We start from the raw sequence: 21,446 nt of genomic DNA on the forward strand, positions 1-21,446 counted from the left end.
GTGGACCATGAGAAGAGGAGGGGTGGAAATTGGAAGCAAAAAACAAATGACAATTTTTTCTAGGTACAGACGTGAGCACAGAGCGGCATAGATACTGTCATCAATGTACCAAAAAAGTGTGTTGTGAAAGGGGGCCAAAGTAGGACAGGAACAAGGAATGTTCCACATACCCCATAAAAAGACAGGCATAACTGCGGCCCATTCGAGTAACCATAGCTATACCTTTTATTTGAAGGAAGTAAGACAAGTTAAAGGAGAAATTGTTCAGTGAGAGAACAAGTTTTGCCAGACAGAGGAGAGTAGTGGTGGATGGGGATTGTTCGGGCCTCTGTTCAAGGAAGAAGCGCAGAGCCCTCAGACCATCCTGGTGGGGTATGGAGGTGTAGAGGGATTGGACAGTCTGTGGTGAAGAGGTGGTGGTTAGGGCCAGGAAACTGGAAATTGTTGATATATGGGGCATCAGAGGAATCGTGAATGTAGATGGGAAGAGACTGGACAAGAGGAGAGAGGATAGAATCAAGATAGGAAGAAGAGTTCCGGGGGGCAGGAACAGGCTGACACAATGGGTCTCACAGGACAGTCCTGTTTGTGGATTTTGGGAGGAGGAAGAAGCGGGCTGTGCGGGGTTGAGAGACTGAAGTTAGAAGCTGTGGAGGGAAGATCGCCAAAGGAGACTTGTGCCACTTTGTGCTACACAGCTTCAGGATTAGGTACAGGTCTGTCACTGTATAACACTGGGTACAGTACTGATGGGTGCAGCTCCATCACTGTATGGCACTGGGGTACAGTACTGGTGGGGACAGGTGTCACTGTATAACACTGGAGTACAGTACTGGTGGGGACAGGTCTGTCACTGTACAACACTGGGGTACAGTACTGGTGGGGACAGGTCTGTCATTGTATAACACTGGGGTACAGTACTGGTGGGGACAGGTCTGTCACTGTATAACACTAGGGACAGTATTAGTCAGCACAGGCGTGTCAGCGTATAACTCTGGGGTCGGACTGGTGGGCCCACAACTGACACTGTATGAGACTGGGGTATAGAAATGATGAGGACTGGTCTGTCACTGTAAACCACTGAGGTCCATGTCTCTTACCTTTGGTGGTAGTAATGAGTAATTTGAGGCAATGAACAAAGAATATTACACAACAAATTCCTTAAGTGTGATTTATTTTTCTTAACAGCATTTCAGTACCTGTACTGAACCTTATTAAACTAATCAACTCACTGACAATACTAAATATTTTTGAATTCACAGTGTAGTGTATCTTGAAACGAGCAGAAATCTTACAGCCATATATTAGCTGCTTTAAGCATGGAGTGTGAGCAGCAGAGTCTGTACAGAACCAGCAAAATGAATGGAAAAGACATGCAACGATTAGTTTCCTGAATAGCATATCGGGCAATTGACAGAAACAAATATTGGAGATAGGATCTCCTGGTGTTGCAATGTTTGCCCCATTGTTTGGTCCAATTCTAAATTTGCCCATTTCCTAACTACCGGCTCCATCCCTCTCCTTGGCAAGTCTGAGATTAAGCCAGGTTATTCACAACCTTGATGTCACATTTGATCCCAAGATGAGCCTTTGGCCTCACACTCATGCCATCTCTACCACCTATTTCCACCTCGTAACTCCTCCCAACTTCACCCCTGCCTCAGCTCATTTGCTGCTGAGAACTTCATTCATGCCTGCACTACCTCTAGACCCAACTGTTCTAGTGCACTCCAGGCTGCTCTCTCACATTCTACCCTCCACGAACTTGAGGTCAACTAAAAGTCTGCTGCCTATGTCTTAACTCACACTAAGTCCAAGTCCCCAACACCCCTGTGCTCGTTGACCTATGTTGCATCCCAGCAAGATTTTACAACTCTTATTCTGTACAGTCCACTATTTGTGAGGGTTCTGATTTTGGTAGGATAGCTACACACAACACCATTTTCAGCAACACTAATTGTGTAGTGTCACTTGGATGCAAAGTTACCAAACTAAGAAAAATGTACTTTGTAGCAAATAAGATGTAAAGTGCCTCAAGTTTACATCACACGATATTTACACCAGCTGCAGTACACCATCAACATTGGGAATACAAAATATCATGGTCCAGGACATAGCCAGCCATACCACGAATCAGCATTGACAATGTGACGCTGAAGGTTGTTGACAGCTTCCCATATCTAGGCTCCACAATCACCAGCAATCTGTCACTTGATGTGAAAATCAACACAGATTGCAAAAGCTACAGCTATGTCCAGATGAGTAAGAGCGTGGAACAACAGCAACCTGACCGAGAACACCAAATTGTGAGTTTACCAAGCCTCAGTGCACTCTTCTACAGTGCTGACAATATACGCGAGGCATATGCCTTTGTTGTCTCAGACATATCCGTGCCATCTCCTGGCAGGTCAAGGTCACCAACTCCGAGGTCCTGGAAGATGCTGATTCCATCAACATACACTCATTGCTAAGCCAACAGTGTGCTGGCTCAGCCACGTTTATTTGGATGACGGCCATATGCCCAAAGGCCCTCACTACAGTGAGCCGGCCATTGGGTCACGACCAGCTGGACGTCCATACCTCCGCTACAAAGACACTTGCAAGCAAGATCGTAAAATGGCAGACAGTGACACAGATAGCTGGGAGACAACTGTCGATGTCAATGATCTCTGAAGTTAACTGTCTGGAGGAGTATTGGAAGAGGCAAGTTTTTAACGGAAAGCTCAGCAGGCCGAGAACAGAGGCCAGAGGGAAAAAAAAGAGGCCAGTGAATCATGCACATTCTGAGCCCACCAGCTTCACCTGCAGCAAATGTGGCAGAGATTGCCATGCCAGAGTGGAGCTCCTGAGCCACAGCAGGCAAAGTTTAACAAACCACTGTCTCGTGAAATGGAAGGCTGCCAAAGACTGCAGGATAACTGCATTCAGTACAATGTAAAATTCAGAACTCTTCCAGACAGCCAGCTGGACCACTGCTATTAGGAACAGCATAGTGAAGGTTTGTAATCAGGCTTTCGCAGCTGACAATATATGTCGGGTCTGCTAGATCTGCATTACACTAAACTGGTACAGGTCTTAAACTGGCACTGCAGCATAACTGCACCCAAGATTTGAGTTCCAGTTTTAAAGGAAAGCTGTCATTCATAAATACTGTACTGCAACAAGCTTTGGAAAAACAAATATGAGGCATAGGGCTCTGAATCCTAGAATTTCATTGCACGGTGGGAGGCTATTCCTCCCCTTCTCATGCCAGCCATCTGAAAGAATGATTCCGAGTCCCATTCCCATTGCCCTTTTAATTTTATTCAAATATTTATTCACGCACCCTTTAAAAGCCATCCGGGATTTGCTTCCCCAGTTTCTGGTGTGACATTCATGTCCCAACAACATTGTGCAGTAAAAAAAAAACTTAATGCTGTATCTTTCTTTCTGATGTTCATTTCCAATTTATGAATAAAAACAAAAAACTACTGCGGATGCTGGAAATCCAAAACAAAAACAGAATTACCTGGAAAAGGGTCATGAGGACTCAAAACGTCAACTCTTTTCTTCTCCACCGATGCTGCCAGACTTGCTGAGTTTTCCCAAGTAATTCTGTTTTTGTTTCCAATTTATGAAGTCTAGTTACTGGCCCAACAACCAATGGAAATCGTTTTTCAGCATGTAATCAAACCCCCCTAATTCTAAACATTTTCTTTTAACCTTCTCAGTTAGAACTTCATTATTAGTTAGAACTCCTCAGTTAGAACTTCCTCAGTTTTCACAGTGGAGGACACTAGTACCACCCCAATAGTAACAGGTAGTGCAGAGGATATAGAGGAGGAACTTCGAATAATCACCATCACTAGAGGAAAAAGTACAGAGCAAACTATTGGGATTAAAGGGTGATGAGTCCCCAGGACCTGATGGCCTACATCCCAGGGTCTTGAAGGAAGTGGCAGTGGAAATAGTGGATGCATTGGTAATAATGTTCCAAAATTCCCTGGATTCTGGAAAGGTTCCAGTGGATTGGAAAAATGCTAATATAGTGCCCTTATTCAATTCAGTAATGGGGCATTTGGAAAGTCAAAATGCAATCCATCAGAGTCAGCATGGTTTTATGAAGAGTAAATCGTGTTTGACTAATTTGCTAGAGTTCTTTGAAGATGTGACAAGCAAAGTGGATAATGGGGATCCTGTACATGTAGTATATCTGGACTTCCAGAAGGCCTTTGATAAGGTGCCACACAAAAGATTAATACACAAGATAAGATCACACAGAGTTAGGGGTAATATATTAGCTTGGATAGAGGATTGGTTAACCAACAGAAAGCAGAGAGTCGGGATAAATGGGTCTTTTTCTGGATGGCAAGCTGTAACTAGTGGAGTGCCACAGGGCCCCAACTATTTACAATCTATATTAATGACTTGGATTCAGGGGTAGAAGGTACTATAGCTAAATTTGCAGATGACACCAAAATAGGTGGGAAAGTAAGTTGCAATGAAGAAATAAGAAATTTACAAATGGATATGGACAGGTTAGGTGAATGGGCCAAAATTTGGCAGATGGAGTTTAACGTGGATAAGTGTGAGGTTATCCATTTTGTTCGGAAAAATAAAAAGGCAACTTATTATTTAAATGGAGAGAAACTTCAGAATGCTTCAGTGCAGAGGGATCTGGGTGTCCTCGTGCATGAATCGCTGAAAGCTAGTATACAGGTAGAGCAGGTAATAAGGAAGGCAAATGGAATTTTGGCATTTAGTGCTAAAGGAATAGAGTATAAAAATAGGGAAGTGTTGTTGCAACTGTACAAGGTGAGACCGCACCTGGAGTATTGTGCACAGTTTTGGTCCCCTTACTTGAAGGGTGTGGTTGCATTAGAGGCGGTTCAGAGGAGGTTCACTAGATTGATTCCAGAGATGCAGGGCTTGTCTTATGAGGAGAGATTGATCAGTTTAGGCCTATACTCGCTAGAGTTTAAAAGGATGAGAGGAGATCTAATTGAGGTATATAAGATGCTAAAGGGGATAGACAAAGTAGACGTGGAGCAGATGCTTCCCCTTGTGTGGCATTCTAGAACAAGAGGCCATAGTTTTAGCTAAGGGGTGGTAGATTTAAATCAGAGATGCAGAGGAATTACTTTTCTCAAAGGGTCGTGAATCTGTGGAATTCACTACCTCAGAGTGCAGTGGATGCTGGGACGCTGAATAAATTTAAGGAGGGGATAGACAGATTTTTAATTAGTAACGGGTTGAAAGGTTATGAGGAGAGGACAGGAAATTGGAGTTGAGGCCAAAATGAGATCAGCCATGATCGTATTGGATGGTGGGGCAGGCTCGAGGGGCTGAATTGCCTACTCCTGCTCCTAGTTCTTATGTTCTAACTTGAAGAGCCACAGTTTCTCTTGCCTCTGCTCCTAACTAAACGCTCTCTTCCCTAATACCAGCTTTGTGAATCTCTTGCGCACTCTTTTCATGAACACCTCATCCTTTCTAACAAAGGAAATAGAAGTAGACCATTTGGCCTCTTGAGCCTGCTGTGCCTTTCAATAATATCACAGTTCATCGCATCAATGCCTCAGCTCCACTTTCCTGCCCTGCACCCCCATAACACTTGACTCCTTGAATATATTCAGAGTTTTGATCCACAAGGCTGAGTTAGACAACGAACCAGCCTACACTACTCTCTGGGGTTAAGAATTCCAAAGAAAAACAACCCTCAGAAGACATTCTTCCTGGAGTAGAGCACCAAAACTGGACACACTATTCCAGTTGTGAACTAGCTAATAGTTTGTATAGGTTTGGCTTTTGTAATCCATAAACGAGTGAAATTTAATATCCTATTTTTTCCAGCTTTGCCCTCCCACTTTTCAGGATATGTGCATCTGAGCACTCAAGTTTCTCTGCTCATTTTAAAATTTCACCATTTAGTATATATCACCTCTCCTTAGTCATCCTCATAAAATCACTTTCCAATTCTCTGCACTAAATGTTAATTTGCCATCTATCTAGCAAATCATTAATCAGTCTACATCTTTTGAAGTCAGCTACTCCTCTTCATGGTTAACTAATCTATTTGTGTAGATGCAAATTTTATTCCTGTGCCCCTGTAGTAAATGCAGACAATTTTTATACATCATGAGAAATGGTCCCAAATAAGACCCTGGCTTACATCCTGCAGTCCACGTAACACTCATTAATCATTATCTGAATTTTCTTTTAGTCAACTTCCTATCCATGCTAGAAGACTTCCTACTTGCCCCTGTTTATCACCAAGCCTTCAGTGAGACATTTTATTAAATGCCCTTTAAAAATCCATGGACTGAACACCCACTGCATGCCCTTTATCAATACACTATTATTTTCTCAGAGTTTGATTAAATTTTTCAGAATGCCTTTCAGAAATGCATGCTGTCTTCAGTTAACCACTGTTTTACCATGAACATTAATTTTATCCCATATTATGACCTCTAGAATCTAACTTCCTGCCCCAACATTGGTCTCCGTTAACTAGTTTATTTATTTTTCCCCCTTTTGATGGATTGGCAACTCTCTAGCCCTTTGACACAGCTTTCATAGTTATGTATGTTGAAAGATTGCGAAGAGAACCTCTGCTGTTTCCCTTCTGACATCCCTCAGCATTCTAGGGTGCATGTGAATGGTACAAATCATATATCATAAGGCACTGCATAAAACACAAAGGATATTGCCTTAAAAGACAATTTCCATTCATATACAGTTCAAACTCACTATGCAAAACTAAAGGTTCACATCTCCTGAACTGAAGGAATCCAATAGGAACAGGAGGCCATTCAGCCACCTGAGCTTGTTCTACCATTCAATAAAGTCATAGCTGATATGAATCCTAACTCCATCTAACTGCCTTGGCTTCATACCCTTGTCTACCAAAAAATGTATTGATTTTAGATTTAAAATTATTGATAGAGCCCCAGCATCTACTGCTTTGTGGGACAATTTCCATGCATCTATCATCATTTGTGTGACGTGTTTCCTAACTTCTCTCCTGAATAGCCTGGCTCTGATTTTAAAGTCATCGCCCCTTAACCTAGACTTCTCCACCAGCAAAAATAGTTTCTATCTGCACAGTCAATTCCTTTAAAAACATCAAAATCTCAATCAAAACATTCCTTTACCTTCTATGTTCCAGGCTTGGATGCATGTTGGAAGGACACAAAATGTCATTCAAGAACACTACTACCCGAGATCTGAGCCATATTATTGTATCTTTCAGCTGACCATGACAACTCGTTTAAAAATAGGGAGGTCAGGAGGAAGTAGGAAAAAATACTTTTCCACCCAATTGGAAGAGGTGTGGTACAAGTAACAAGGGAAGACCACTGAAGCGCACACGGGTTCAATAGCAGAAACTGAGGGATTTGATGAGGCGGGTAGAAGGGGGTCAAGGTATATTTTTTGTTTCTCAAAATTTTCATGTCATAAAAATAAAATACAAGAGGGACAAGCATCTAATTCTAGAAAGCTAGGGGAGCAGATGGAGCTAAATAACTTGGGTTCAGATGAAAGGTTTAAAAGCACTTTTCCCAGTTGGGAAGTCGAAGATCGGTGCCACACTGCAACCTTACTCATGGTAGCTGGCAGCGCCCATCGTCACAAACAGCTTACTGACCTTAAAAAATCCAAGGGAAACCTAATGGGGATCATAGTGAAAAAAACAAGTCAAGGTCTGACAAACATTTGAATAGGTTTAGTTCACTTCAAAGTGGTTGACCTTTCTGCATGGGGGTAAAAAACACATTCACGGGAATTTCTGTGATTCTGAAAGACAAGTGACAGCTATTCAAAGGAAAACAAAGCTACCATTGTATAAAGTCCTTATTAGCATACAGCAGCAGAAATAACATACTGAGTTTAAAGATACAGAAAGAACATAGAATTTCAAAGATACTGCAGACCCAGAGTACAGGTTTGTCCAGCTCTCCAGAGCCCAGTTTGAAAACCAATGTGCCGTAGTACTGACACCTAATCGTCAATGACACCCTGACCATACTCAACACACTTTCACTTGTGGCAATTGGTAGATCAATGTTTGGTGCACTACTAGGTCTCTATTCAAAGCCAGCAAGATTGTGGGATTCAATGCTGCTCACTCTCCTCTTGCTCTGCAGCAAAAGGAGGAATCAGATTATGAGGAATGTCCAGTCTTGCACACAGCACATTAAAACAGGGCACTGTCAATCCTGTTATTTTGAGTTCTCTTTTTGTACACATTGGCCTCCAGTTGGCAACTGTATAGTTGAAATTGGTAGCCCAATACAGCAAGAAATCGCACAGGCTAAATGAAGTCCCACAGCACCATTGTGTCACCGCTCGGTAAGTCAGACGATATAGCAGTGCTTAATTTTTATCCGTCGTGGCCCCATCTTAATGCTTTAAAATTGGTGTGACCCAAGAGTAAGTGTGGGTGGGGCAGGGGGTGGGGAGTTGTTGAGCGATGGAAAGTGGGGAAAGGAAAGAGTTGTTGAGTGGAGACAAATAGTTTTGCCCACAATAGTTGTGAAAACTATGATGGGACCTCGGAGATAAGAATCGTGCTTGTATGGGTAATGGAGCCTTGGCACCAATCCCAGGACTATCCTGCCATTCACCACAGCGCAAAAAGTACCTCCTCCATTATGAGTGCACCCAAGGGAGTCCCTGATTAACCAGAGTGCTGAACTGGATGCCCAATCAGGGCAGCAAAAAGCTGTCACATTGACGAATCACTTGGGGAAAAAGTTCACGTCGTGTCCAGAGTCTCTGCTCGACAATCACTATTGCTGCCTCAGAGCTTGTGACCCCAAATGATAGACCTATAGTTTGGGAACCTTTGTGATACAGTAGTTTATAACGAAGTTTACAGACGATTCTAAAATTGGAGGCACTGTAAATAATTTTGATGTCCACTCCCACTTTAGGCAAGGATATAGTCTCAGAGGGAAGACTTGGTGTTTGCGATGCTTCTGCAGTGTACACTGTTAAAAGACACTTGCATCTATATGGAGCCTTTCATGTTCTCAGAACATTGTAAAACACCATCGCTTTTTGAAGAGTAGTCCTGTTCTCTTGGGCAAAACACAGGAGCCAATTTGAATGGTGATGTGCACTCTCTTCTGAAAGCAATCACCACCTCACATGTTAGCTTCACTCTTTCCCTACAGCACAAAGCAGCTTTTAGATTGTTGCCAAGAACACAAATTCCTGTAGATAAACATACATTCTTGCCTTGCTGCTCATGTTCCTTCCTACCAGTTTGTGCCAAATAATTTTCCAGGCATACTGCATGAAATTGTCCCCTTTCCTCCAGACAAAGCGCTTCACAGTTTTGGACCTTCAATTCCATGGAAGAGCCCAGTACCTGGAACACAAGATTACTAAACTCCCAAGTCAGAAATCCAAAAGGCTGGATTGACCTTCCAGTGTTGTCTCTTAGTGGGTTGTTCAGCAGAGAAAGCTTCCAACAGTGGAGGCCTTGATGTAGATTTCTGAAGATATATTATTCCAACTCATTCGCTAAAACCCAAGAAAGGTTGAACAGATTGGGCCTTAAACCATTGGAGTTCAGAAGAGTGAGAGGTGATCTTATTGAAGCATACAAGATCCTGAGGGGACTTGATAGGGCAAATACCGGGAAGATGCTCCCTTTTGTGAGAGAGACTGGAACTAGGGGACACAGTTTAAGAATAAGAGGTCTCCCTTTTAGGATGGAGGTGAGGAGAATTTTTTTTCTCTCGGAGGGCTGTTGGTTTGTGAAATTCTCTCCCCCAGAAAGCAGTGGAGGCTGGGCCATTGAATTTAATCAAGGCTGAGTTAGACAGATTTTTGATAGACAAAGGAGTCGAGGGTTACGGGGGCAGACAGGAAGGTGGAGTTGAGACCACAATCAAATCAGCCATAATCTTATTGAATGGCGGAGCAGGCTAGAAGGGCTCAGTGGCCTACTCCCAAGTTCCTATGGATTTTGGTGCAGGATAAGATATAGGCAGCAGAGTTTAGGATGAGCTGAATTTTTCAATGGCTGAAGGATGGGAGGCAGGCCTCAAGAGCATTGGAATAGACGGGGCTCGAGGTGACAAAGGGATGAAAAGGCTTTCAGCAACAAAGGCTGAGGTGAAAACAGATGTTATGCAGGTGGAAGCAGACGGGCTTTGTAATTGAGAGCAGACAGGGTCAGAAACCTAGCTCAGGGTTCTCCAATAGGAGGCCAAGGTTGCAAACAGAGTAGTTTTGCTCGAGACAGTGATTTGGGGTAGAGGATTGAATAGTTGTCGAGAATGTGAAATTTGTGACTGGGGGTGGGGACATTGGGTGCCAAATGTCGGTCCAAAGCCAATGGTTTTGGTCGTAACAATATTTGGCTGGAGTTAAACTGCAGTTTGCCCAAGTCTGGATTTTTTTCCAGAAGGGGAAACTGAATAGTAACCAGGAGAGTGATCCCTGGCTGATCCCTTCCTTCCCTATTTACCCCATGGGCAAGAAAGCAAGTATCACACCACCTACTGTTACCCAAAATTCTGAACAGCTAAGACATGCTGAGGATTTGGCCAATCACAATTCAGCCAGAAAGACGAGAAACAATAGTAATACAGCAAGAAATTTCAATACTCTCACCCACAAATGTAGGAGTCAGCTTAAATCAACCCAAGCATGTTCTTATCTCAGTTTAAGGCTAAGTGATCTGATGCAAAGTGCTTAATCTGAAAGTAAGCTTACTTATGTTAAATTTGTATAAAATACTGGTTCGGCCTCAAATGTCGTACTGCATCCTGTTCTGGACGCCGCACTTCAGGAAAGATGTGATGGCCATTAGAGTACAGAAAAGATTCAAGAGAATTGTTCCAGGGATGATGAACTTTAATTACAAAGATATATTGGAGAAGTTGGGGCTGTTTTCCTTGGAGGAGAGAAACTGGAGAGAAGACTTGATGGAGGTATTCAAAATCATGAGGGGTCTGGACAGGGTAGATAGGGAGAAATTGTTCCACCCTGTGAAAGGATCAAGAAAAAGGGGCCACAGATTTACAGTGATTGGCAAAAAAACCAATGGCGACATGAAGAAAAGCTTTTTCACTAGGGAGTGGTTAGGATCTGGAATGCACTGCCAGAGTGTGGGGTGAAGACAGGGTCAACTGACACATTCAAAAGGGAATTAGGCTGTTATCTTAAAAGGAAAAATGTGCAGGGTTACAGGGAGAAGGAAGGGGAATGGCACTAGGTGAATTACTCATTTGGAGAGCTAGTGAAGACACCATGGGCTGAATGGCCTCCTTCTGTGATGTAACAATTCTGTGATTCTATCCCTGGATATTTCTGCTAATCTACAGGACATAGGAGTTATTACTTTAACAATCAGCATCAAGTGTTGACTTTAGCCACTCGCTCCCTTTTACACAGCAGGTGATTCACATTAGGTTTTTTTTGTATAAATGAAGTTCAAAAGGATTACGTTTGAAAGACAACTGTAGCTGCCAGTTTTAAACTAAAAGTAAACTAAGCACATAGCAGAGTGAACCAGCAACTTATAAAAGGGAGGGAGGAAAAAATGTTAAGCTGACAAATCCGAGTTATGTCTTACCCAACCTATGGAGTTAGTATCGTCTTGTGTTTTGGGAAACAAGGGTAGCTGGGGAGGAAGCTGTTAAGTGATCATCAGTGATGCAGTGTTGGAGCCTATTAGTTCATGTTAAATGGATGTGCTAAGGTGGCACAGTGGTAATGTCACTGGACTAGTAACCCAGGCGAATGCTCTGGGGACAAGGGTTCAAATCCCACAGCATTCAATTAATAAATCTGGAATATAAAGCTGGTCTCTGTAATGATGACCATGACAACTATCATCGATTGTTGTAAAAACCCATTTGGTTCACTAATGATCTTCAGGGAAGGAAATCTGCTGTCCTTATCTGGTCTGGCAGACATGTGACTCTTTGAAATGCCCTATCAAGCCACTCAGTTCAAGGGATGGGCAACAAATGCCGGCCTTACCAGCCACATGCTATGCTATTTTGGACCAGATTCCAACAGCCATTTAGGCTTGACTATTTCCAGACACATCCATCATACCCAATGGAACTTTATGAGATTGAATATATAGCAGTCAGGCCTCTGCAAGGTTTTATGTTGCCTATGTCCTAACTTGCACCAAGTCCAATTGCCCATCACTCCTATGCTCACTGACTACCTTGGCTCCAATTCAAGCAATGCCTCAAATTTAAAATTCTCACTCTTATTTTCAAATGTCTCTATGGCTTCATCCCTCCCTATACCAGTAACCGCCTCCAGCTGTACAATCCTGAGATTTCTGTACCCCTCCAATTCTGGTCTCTTGCACATTCCCAATTTTATTCACTCCACCGTTGGTGTTCATGCCTTCAGTTTGGCCCTAAACTCTTGAATTACCTCTCTATACTTCTCCGTTTCCCTATCTCACCTCAGTAAAACTACCACTGATCAAGTGGTCATCTGTCCTAAGATTTGATGTGGCTTGGTGGCAAATCTTGTTTGATGATGCTTTTGTGAAGTGCTTTGGGATATTTTACAGCATTAATGACACTATATAAAAGTTACTGATGGCTTGACAAAATAAACAGCACCTATTTCCAACTAATTATGTTTTCAAACTACTGTTGTTTTCCATTTGCCCAGCATGAATCAATATCGATTACAAGTGGCACTGGTTGTTTTTGGACACTAAGGGAATTAAAAGATATAGGATTGGAATAGGAAAGTAAAGTTGAGGATGGAGATCAGCGATAATTTTAGCAAATTGCAGAGCAGGCTTGTGGGGCCATATGACTCCAAATTTCTCCCCCGCTCCTATTTCTTATATTGTAAGTTTAAATTTGAAGTGTTTTTTTTCTTCCGCTTATGAAAGGCGAGAGATACGAGCTCTGGAGATGGGAGCATTACTACTTCAGGCTAGGACTCTGTAGGTAGGTCACAGAGATTCAAAAGACCTGAAAGTAATAAGGTCTCTTAACTGAGTAAAATATATGAAATGCTTAATACTTCACGCTTACAAAAACAGAAAATGCTGGAAAACTCAGCAAATCTGACAGCATCTGTAGAGAGAGAGAGTTGATGTTTCAAGTCCGTATGACCCTTCTTCAGAGCTTCACTCCAATACTTCACTCCTTCTGCTTTCACAGAATCCCACAATTCTTCAAAGTGGTCATTCTTCATGTTTTTTTCTAATTCATTCTCAAAATGTGGGTGTAGCTGACCAGGCTGGCATTCAATACTCATCCCTTGTTGCCCTCACGAAGATGGTAGCGGGTGTCCTCCTTGAACCACTGTGGTCCATGTGAAGATGGCTCTCCCACAGTGCTATTAGGCCAGGAGATCCATTATTTTGACCTAGTGACTATGAAGGAATGAACTGTGATCTATGTAAACAGATAGGTGGCGGATGGAGTTCAATGCGGAGAAGTGTGAGGTGATGCATTTTGGTAGGAAGAACATGGACAGACAATATAAAATATGGGGTGAAATTTGAAGGGGGTGCAGGAGCAGGAAGACTTGGGTGTACATGTGCATAGATCATTGAAGGTGGCAGTACAGGTGGAGAGGAGCAGTTAATAAAGCATATAGTATCCTGGGCTTTATTAATAGGGGCATAGAGTACAAGAGCAAGGAAGTTTAGCTGAATTTATATAAGACACTTGTTAGACTTCAGCTGGAATATTGTGTACAGTTCTGGGCACCATATTATAGGAAGGATGTGAACACATTGGAGAGAGTGCAGTAAAGGTTTACAAGAATGGTTCCAGGGATGAGAAACTTCAGCTATGAGGATAGATTGGAGAGGTTGGGACTGTTCTCCTTGAACTGGGGAAGGCTGAGAGGAGATTTGATAGAGATCATGAGGGGGCTGGACAGAGTAGATAGGGAGAAGCTGTTCCCACTCGTAAAAGGATGAAGAACGAGAGGGCACAGATTTAAAGTGATTTGCAAAAGAAGCAAGTGTGACGTGAGAAAAAACTTTTTCACACAACGAGCGGTTTGGGTCTGGAATGCACTGCCTGTGTGGGGGAGGCAGGTTCAATCGAGGCATTCAAGAGGGCATTGGATGATTATTTGAATAGAAACAATGTGCAAATGTACAGGGAAAAGGCAGGGCAATGGCACTAGGTCATTATGCTCATTTGGAGAGCTGGTGCAGACATTATGGGCTGAATGGCCTCCTTCTGTGTCGTTAGGATTCTGTGATTCTATACAACTGAAGGGAGACTTGGAGGAAAATACAGAGGTGCTGGTGTTCCTATGCATCTGCTGTTCTTGCCTATTAAGTAGTGACAGGCATGGGTTTGGAAGCACTGTGTTGCATTCTGAAAAGAGTACACACAGCAGCCTCGGTATACAAGTGGAGGAGAGGACAAATATTGAAGACATTTAGCACCTATTTTCACCTCCATAACACTACCCGAATCCACCCTGCCTCAGCTCACCTGTTGCTGAAACCTTCATCCATTCCTTTGTTAGCTCTAGACTCGAATTTTCCAACGCACTCTTGGCCGGCCGGCCTCCCATGTACCTTCCTCCGTAATTCTGATGTCACCCAAAACTTTGCTGCCTGTGTCCTATGTACTGACTGACCAACATTGACTCCCAATTAAGTAATGCCATGGTTTTAAAATTTTCACTTGTTTTCAAATCCCTCACATCTTCCTATCTTTGTAATCTCCGCCAGCCTTACAATCCTCAAATATCTTTGTTCCTCCAATTCTGGCCTCTTCAGCAGCTTCAATTTGGTGGGTGTGCCTAAACTTCTCTTTCACCCTTTAAGATGCTCCTTAAAAGTTACCTCTTTGACTAAGCTTTTGCTAATCTACCCTTATATCTTTATGTACCTCAGTGTCAATTTTTGTTCACAGGAGCATTAGAATCGATGGCAACAAAAACAAAAATTGCTGGAAAAACTCAGCAGGTCTGACAGCATCTGTGGAGTGGAAGACAGAGTTAACGTTTCAAGTCCGCCTGACTCTTCATCAGAACCCGCTGATGAATTCTGATGAAGAGTCATGCGGACTCGAAACGTTAACTCTGTCTTCCTCTCCACAGATGCTGTCAGACCTGCTGAGTTTTTCCAGCAATTTTTGCTTTTATTTAAGATTTCCAGCATCAGCAGTATTTTGCTTTTAGATCAGAATCGATGGGATGGTTATTAAAAGCAACATATCAATGCAAGTTATTTTCATTGCAGTGGATGGAGTACCGATCAAGGGGACTGATCTATCCTAGATGTTGTTGAGCTGGACACAGTAAACACACACAACGCCACCTTGTGTTTAATCTTCAGGTCAGCTCATTTGTATGTGCCCAATCCCATACATTTTCTGTTTGAGGAATTCACTTAATTTTCACATGAAGACAATCATCGAGAGCTGGAGAGGGCAAACAACTCAAAAGGAAATATGAGAGTTGGACCTTACAGAAAGCGGAGGCCAACGTGCTAAATAGCTTTGAAACGTGGGCTTGGAGGAGAATGGAAAGGATCAGCTGGACAGGAAAAGTAACAATTGAATGAGTGCTGAGAGTGAAAAAACTAGCAAATCTGAACATAATTAGGAACAGAGAGTCCAAGTGGGCACATCTTAAGTGGAAACAGATTTGTAAGTGACGTTAAGGAGGGATATTTCAAGGAAAAAGAGGAAGAGGGAGGAAGAGAACATCAATGCTGGATGGCTTGAAAATTGAAGGAAGTTATTAGAAAATGGAAATCTGGCACAGTGTAGAGAGACATGGAAAGACAGCTATGAGCCAAGGACCTGACTTCAGGTAGAGCACAGGTGATAATGATGATGGAGGGCAAAAGGTCTCAATATAGGAAAAAACATGCCAGGGAGAAAAATATTCTGATGATTCCCTTACATGTCCTAGTACTGTCATGAAGTGCTGTGTGAAACACATGCCAGGTCAATCTGCATGGGATCTTCAGCACTTGGTTTAAAATTAATCTTGGTTCAATCTAACACCAGAGAAGGAACATGTACAATTAAAATTAATGTTCAACAAAAAGATCTGAATAAGGGCATGAACAATTCTTTTAAAAAATCAGGGATATTTCTCCATAGATAGGCAACTGTCCTTTCACCCTCAACAATTTAATTTTGCTTGAGGGCACAATCTAGAATTTTCTAAAAGACGACTTTCTATAAAAGCCCATTTTCTCCATTTACCTCCAGCTTTGGAAATTGAGGCATTTGTTAGGTTTCCAATTAATTGTCATTAGTCAGTAAACATCAAAAACATTATTTGAATAGCACCTAATCCTGTTAAAGATTCAGTGAACTGAAACATACAATGAATGGCTAAGATATCAAACAAGGAGCAAAGAATGACTTGTACCCTGTTTACAATGAACAGGATTCTATGAGTAACTGAAACAACTAAAAATTAAATTTCGGGTGCACCCAGGGTTTTAACAGAATCAAAATGTCCAGTCACAGCAGAACAGCAACCAGCAAGCCAAACAGAATAACAAACTATGCAGCCAAAATTCAAGCCTTGTGAGGTAGTGTAGAAAAGACCCATAAGCCTGATCCTTGACATCAGCAGTTACTAGGAAAGGCCTGAACTTTTCAGCCTTGAAAACAGTGAACAGTGAGGTGATTTAACAGAGAAAAATAAGATGTGTACAATTTTGTTCACTATCAGGTGCACTGCCTGAAAGTGTAGTGCAGGCAGATTCAGTCATCAAGAGAATTGGACAAATATCTGAAGTGAAAACAATCATAAGGCTACGGGGAAAAGGCAGAGGATTGAAACTGGCTGAGTTGCTCTTACAAACTGAATGACGACCTCCTGTGCGGTAACCATTCCACAATTCTATGAGCAGCTAATTTGCACGCAGCAAGTTTGCACAAATACCAATGTGATAACATTCCAATAATGTTTGAACATGCTGATTGACATTTGCATATGGACACTGGACAGAACTCCCCTATTATTCTTCAAAATAGTGGTTCTGGGCACTTTAATGTCCATGTGTTAGAACAGTTAGGACCTTGGTTAAACATCTCATGACAGCTGGCATTTCTGGCAGTGCAGCACACCCTCAGCACTAACCCTGCAACAGTACGGCGCTCCATTAGTACTGACCCTCCGACAGTGTGGCGCTCCCTCAGTACTGACCCTCCGATAGTGTGGCTCTCCCTCAGTACTGCACTGGGAGTGTTAGTCTGGAGCTTGTGCTCAAGTCTGTGAAGTTAGAAATTGAAACCATGATCTCTGATGCAAGAGAACAGTATTGGCCTCTGACCAGGAGGTGAAAGGGAGAGAGGAGCTTGGTGAAATTGAAATCACTAGGGAAATGGTACTGAGCAAACTGACGGAGCTGCGGATGGCGAGTCTCCGGGCCTCGGTGGACTACATCCTCGGGTCTTAAAAGAGGCGGCTAATGAGGTAGTCGATGCGCTGGCGTTAATTTTCCAAAATTTGCTAGATTCTGGAAAGGTTCCATCAGACTGGGAAGTAGCAAATATAACCCCTCTATTCAAGAAAGGAGGGAGGCAAAAATCAGGAAACTAAGCCAGTTAGCTTGATGTCTGTCATGGGAAAGGTGTTAGAATTAATCGTTAAGGAGGTTATGGCTGGGCATTAAGAGCTCAAGGCAATCAGAAAGAGTTAGCATAGTTTTGTGAAAGGAAAATCATGTTTAACCAATTTATTGGAGTTTTTTTGAAGGAGTAACATGCACAGCGGATAGTCATAGTCATAGAGGTCTACAGCACAGAAAAAGGCCTTCGGCCCATCGAGTCTGCGCCAGTCAAACAAGTACCTAACTATTCTAATGCCATTTTCCAACTCTAGGCCCACAGCGTTGTATGCCATGGCATCACAAGTGCACATCCAAATACTTCTTAAATGTTATGAGGGTTTCTGCCTCTACCACCCTTTCAGACAGTGAGTTCCAGATTCCCACCACCCTCTGGGTGAAAACATTCTTCCTCGCATCCCCTCTAAACCCCCTGCCCCTTGCCTTAAATCTATGCCCCCTGGTTATTAATTCTTCCACCAAGGGGAAAAGTTCCTCCCTGTCTACCCTATCTATGCCACTCATAATTTTATACACCTCAATCTCCTCTGCTCCAGGGAAAATAACCCCAGTCTATCCAATCTCTCATAATTAAAACTCTCCAGCCCAGGCAACATCCTGGTAAATCTCCTCGGCACTCTCTCTAATCCAATCACATCCTTCCTACAATGCGGATTCCAGAACTGCACGCAATACTCTAGCTGTGGCCAAACCGGCGTTTTATACAGGATAAAGGGGAGTGTGTAGACATACTGTACTTGGATTTCCAGAAGGCATTTGATAAGGTGCCACATCAAAGGTTACTACGGAAAATAAAAGCACATGGTGTAGGGGGTAACATATTAGTATGGATAGAAGATTGGCTGGCTGGCAGAAAGCAGAGAGTATGCATAAATGAGTCTTATTCGGATTGGCAGGATGTGATGAGTACAGTCCCACAGGGTTCTGTGCTAGGGCCTCAACTTTTTACGATTTACATCAATGGCTTAGACGAGGGGAGTGAAGACATGGTAGCTAAATTTGCAGATCACACAAAGGTAGGTAGCAAAGTATGCTGTGAAGAGGACATGAAAAGGTTGAAGGTGGATATAGATAGGTTGAGTGAGTGGGCAAAGATCTAGCAAATGGAGTATAACGTGGGAAAATGTGAAGTTGTTCACTTTGGCAAAAAGAATAAAAAAGCAGAGTAATACTTAAATGGAAAACAGCTGCACAATTCTGAGGTGCAGAGGGATCTAGGTGTTCTAGTACATAAATTAGTATGCAGGTACAGCAAGTAATTAAGGCAGCTAATGGAATGCTATCCTTTATTACGGGAGGGATTCAGCATAAGAGGGTGTTATGCAGTTATACAGGGCATTAGTGAGACCGCACCTGAATAATGTGTGCAGTTCTGGTCTCCCTATTTAGGGAAGGGTGTAAATGCATTGGAGGCGGTTCAAAGGAGGTTACTAGATCGATACCTGGAACGAGTGGGTTTTCTTATGAGGAAAGGTTGGACCTACTGGGCTTGTTTCCACTGGAGTTGAGAAGAGTGAGGGGTGATTTGATTGAAGTATACAAGATCCTGAACAGCCTTGACAAGGTGGACATCAAAAGGATGTTTCCTCTTGTGGGTGAGTCCAGAACTAGGGGGGCACCGTTTTAAAATTAGGGGCCGCCCTTTTAGGACAGAGACGAGGAGAAATTTTCTCTCCGAGGTTTGTGCGGCTTTGGAACTCTCTGCCTCAGAGGCGATGGAGGCGGGGACATTGAATATTTTTAAGGCAGAGGTAGGTAGATTCTCGTTAGGCAAGGGAATCAAAGGTTATCTGGGGATTAGATGGGAGTATGGAAATCGAAACACAAGATCATCAGCCACGATCTCACTGAGTGGCGGAGCAGGCTCGAGGGGCCGAATGGTCTTCTCCTGTTCCTATTTCTTAGGTTCTTACGACCTATGGCTAACCTTTGGAATGAGATGGTTTATGGTGCAAACCCGAAGAGGGAACTGCCTGATGGGAGGGAGAGCGCACCCATAAGACACAGGAGCAGAAATCAGGCCATTCGGCCCATCGAGTCTGCTCCGCCATTCGATCATGGCTGTTAAGTTTCTCAACCCCATTCTCCCCGTAACCTTAGATAGGTTCTCGATTGGTAAGGGGATCAATCTCGGTCTTAAATACACTCAATGACCTGGCCTCCACAGCGTTCGGTGGCAATGAATTCCATAGATTCACCACTCTCTCTGGCTAAAGAAGTTTCTCCTCATCTCTGTTCTAAAAGGTCTTCCCTTTACTCTGAGGCTGTGCCCTCGGGTCCTAGTCTCTCCTACTAATGGAAACATCTTCCTCACGTCCACTCTATCCAGGCCTCTCAGTATTCTGTAACTTTCAATCAGATCCCCCCTCATCCTTCTAAACTCCATCGAGTATAGACCCAGGACCCTGTGACCCAGGCTGACAGCTCCAGAAAGCCAATGGCTGGCAGCGCAGGGAAGAGATCCGAGCTCCCCCTCAAACCCCGCGGGGCTCCTCCCAGCCGGACGCCGGGCCCCAGGCCCACTTCCCTGTGGGACACGCAAGGGGGGAGTACGGGCCGAAAACCTGCGCCCGTCCTCGGGGTCACTGGCGGCCGGAGCCGATGCCCCCCTCACCTGTCACGTATTGGAAGAGCTCGGAGTCGATGTCGGGGAACTCGTGCCTGATGATCTCCACATAAGTCGCCATGTTCCCTCCGCCTGCCGGCCGGCTCGTCAGGATCGCGCCTGCGCAGTGCCGCCGGCCCGCGCAGCCTGCCGGGACTTGTAGTTCCGTGGGGGGGGGGGCGCCCGGGCCGAACCGCGGGCAGGCATCCGCGGTCAACGGACTACGATCCCCAGAGGGCAATGCAAAGGCGGCCCGGCGTCCGGATCACATGATGAGAGTGGGCGGGGCGGCCTGTGATTGACAGGAATGGATGCCCGGCTGGGTGAGCACAGGGCCTGCGGCAGCAGAGTCACCAAATCCAGCATTGTTCATACCCAGTGGACAACTTCGTTATTGATTCTCTTAACAACCGAACCTTGTCACTGTTTTCGCATCAAGATATGATCAAGCTGTGTTGCTCATTTGGTATTTTTTTCTTCTATGCAGAATTTGAGAAAAGGGACATGGAATTCATCCAATTCTGGGTGAGGCTGGAAGCAGCTTAAGCTTGAAAAGTGCTGGTAAAAGTCAGATTGGTGCTTCTGCCTGGCAAAGGGTCTGGGGTTGGTCTGTTTGGTTGCAGATGGGGTTTGGATTATTTGGAGGGAACGCGGCGATTTATGTGGAGATCATGAGGATTATCATTTTGCGGGATCTTGCTGTGCAAAAATTGGGCGTTGTGTTTTCCTACGTTGTACAACAGTGATCTGCCCAAGGGCCGGTGCTCTGCTCGTTTCTCCGTGCCTCGGAGTTGTTTCGGTTTTTGATCTTTTTCAGGCGTAAACCTTGCTGGGGTGGCCGGTTTCCTCGGGCAGCGGCACAGCCTGGATGTTGGGCAGGACCCCACCCTGGGCTACGGTGACCCCCCACCTCCCAGCGGCTTGTTGAGCCCATCGTCGTTGCGGATGGCGAGCTGCAGGTGGCGGGGATGATGATGCGGGTCTCCTTGTTGTTGTCCTGGGCCGCGTTGCCGGCCAGCTGGAGGATCTCGGCCGTCAGGTACTCGAGGATGGTGGCCAGGTAGACGAGGGCTGCGGCCCCAACACACTCGGCATAGTGACCTTTGGCTGACGGGGATCTGGAGGCCAGCTCTGGAGGAGCGAGTCTTGGCCTTGGCGGGCCCTTTGCCTCCTGTTTTACCGCGACCAGACACCTTTCAGGATTAGCTCTCATTAGGAGCTTCCCATCTTCAATTTCAATGAGCAATATGACTGGGGAGAAGAATACAAGATAAAAGCAAAATACTG

General features: G+C 44.0%; 1 protein-coding gene across 2 annotated transcripts in view; it reads right to left on the bottom strand.

The window, feature by feature from the left end:
• Positions 1-20,291, bottom strand: part of abcf3 (ATP-binding cassette, sub-family F (GCN20), member 3) — a 144,413-nt gene extending 124,122 nt beyond the window's left edge. Inside the window, exons 1-2 of one of the 2 annotated variants that reach the window (XM_078564405.1) lie at positions 20,169-20,277; positions 7,537-7,648 (exon numbers count right to left, since the gene is read on the bottom strand). Coding sequence is in view for 1 of the 2 variants with exons in the window: in XM_078564404.1 (XP_078420530.1) it covers positions 20,169-20,241 (73 nt within the window). In the remaining variant the exon portion in view is untranslated. Of the gene's footprint in view, positions 1-7,536; positions 7,649-20,168 lie in introns of both variants that reach the window. The other variant, XM_078564404.1, reaches the window with a different exon arrangement.
• Between the last annotated feature and the right edge of the window lie 1,155 nt (positions 20,292-21,446).

This window comes from Cetorhinus maximus, chromosome 19, assembly GCF_964194155.1.
Source record: "Cetorhinus maximus chromosome 19, sCetMax3.hap1.1, whole genome shotgun sequence".
Taxonomy (NCBI): Eukaryota; Metazoa; Chordata; class Chondrichthyes; order Lamniformes; family Cetorhinidae; genus Cetorhinus; species Cetorhinus maximus.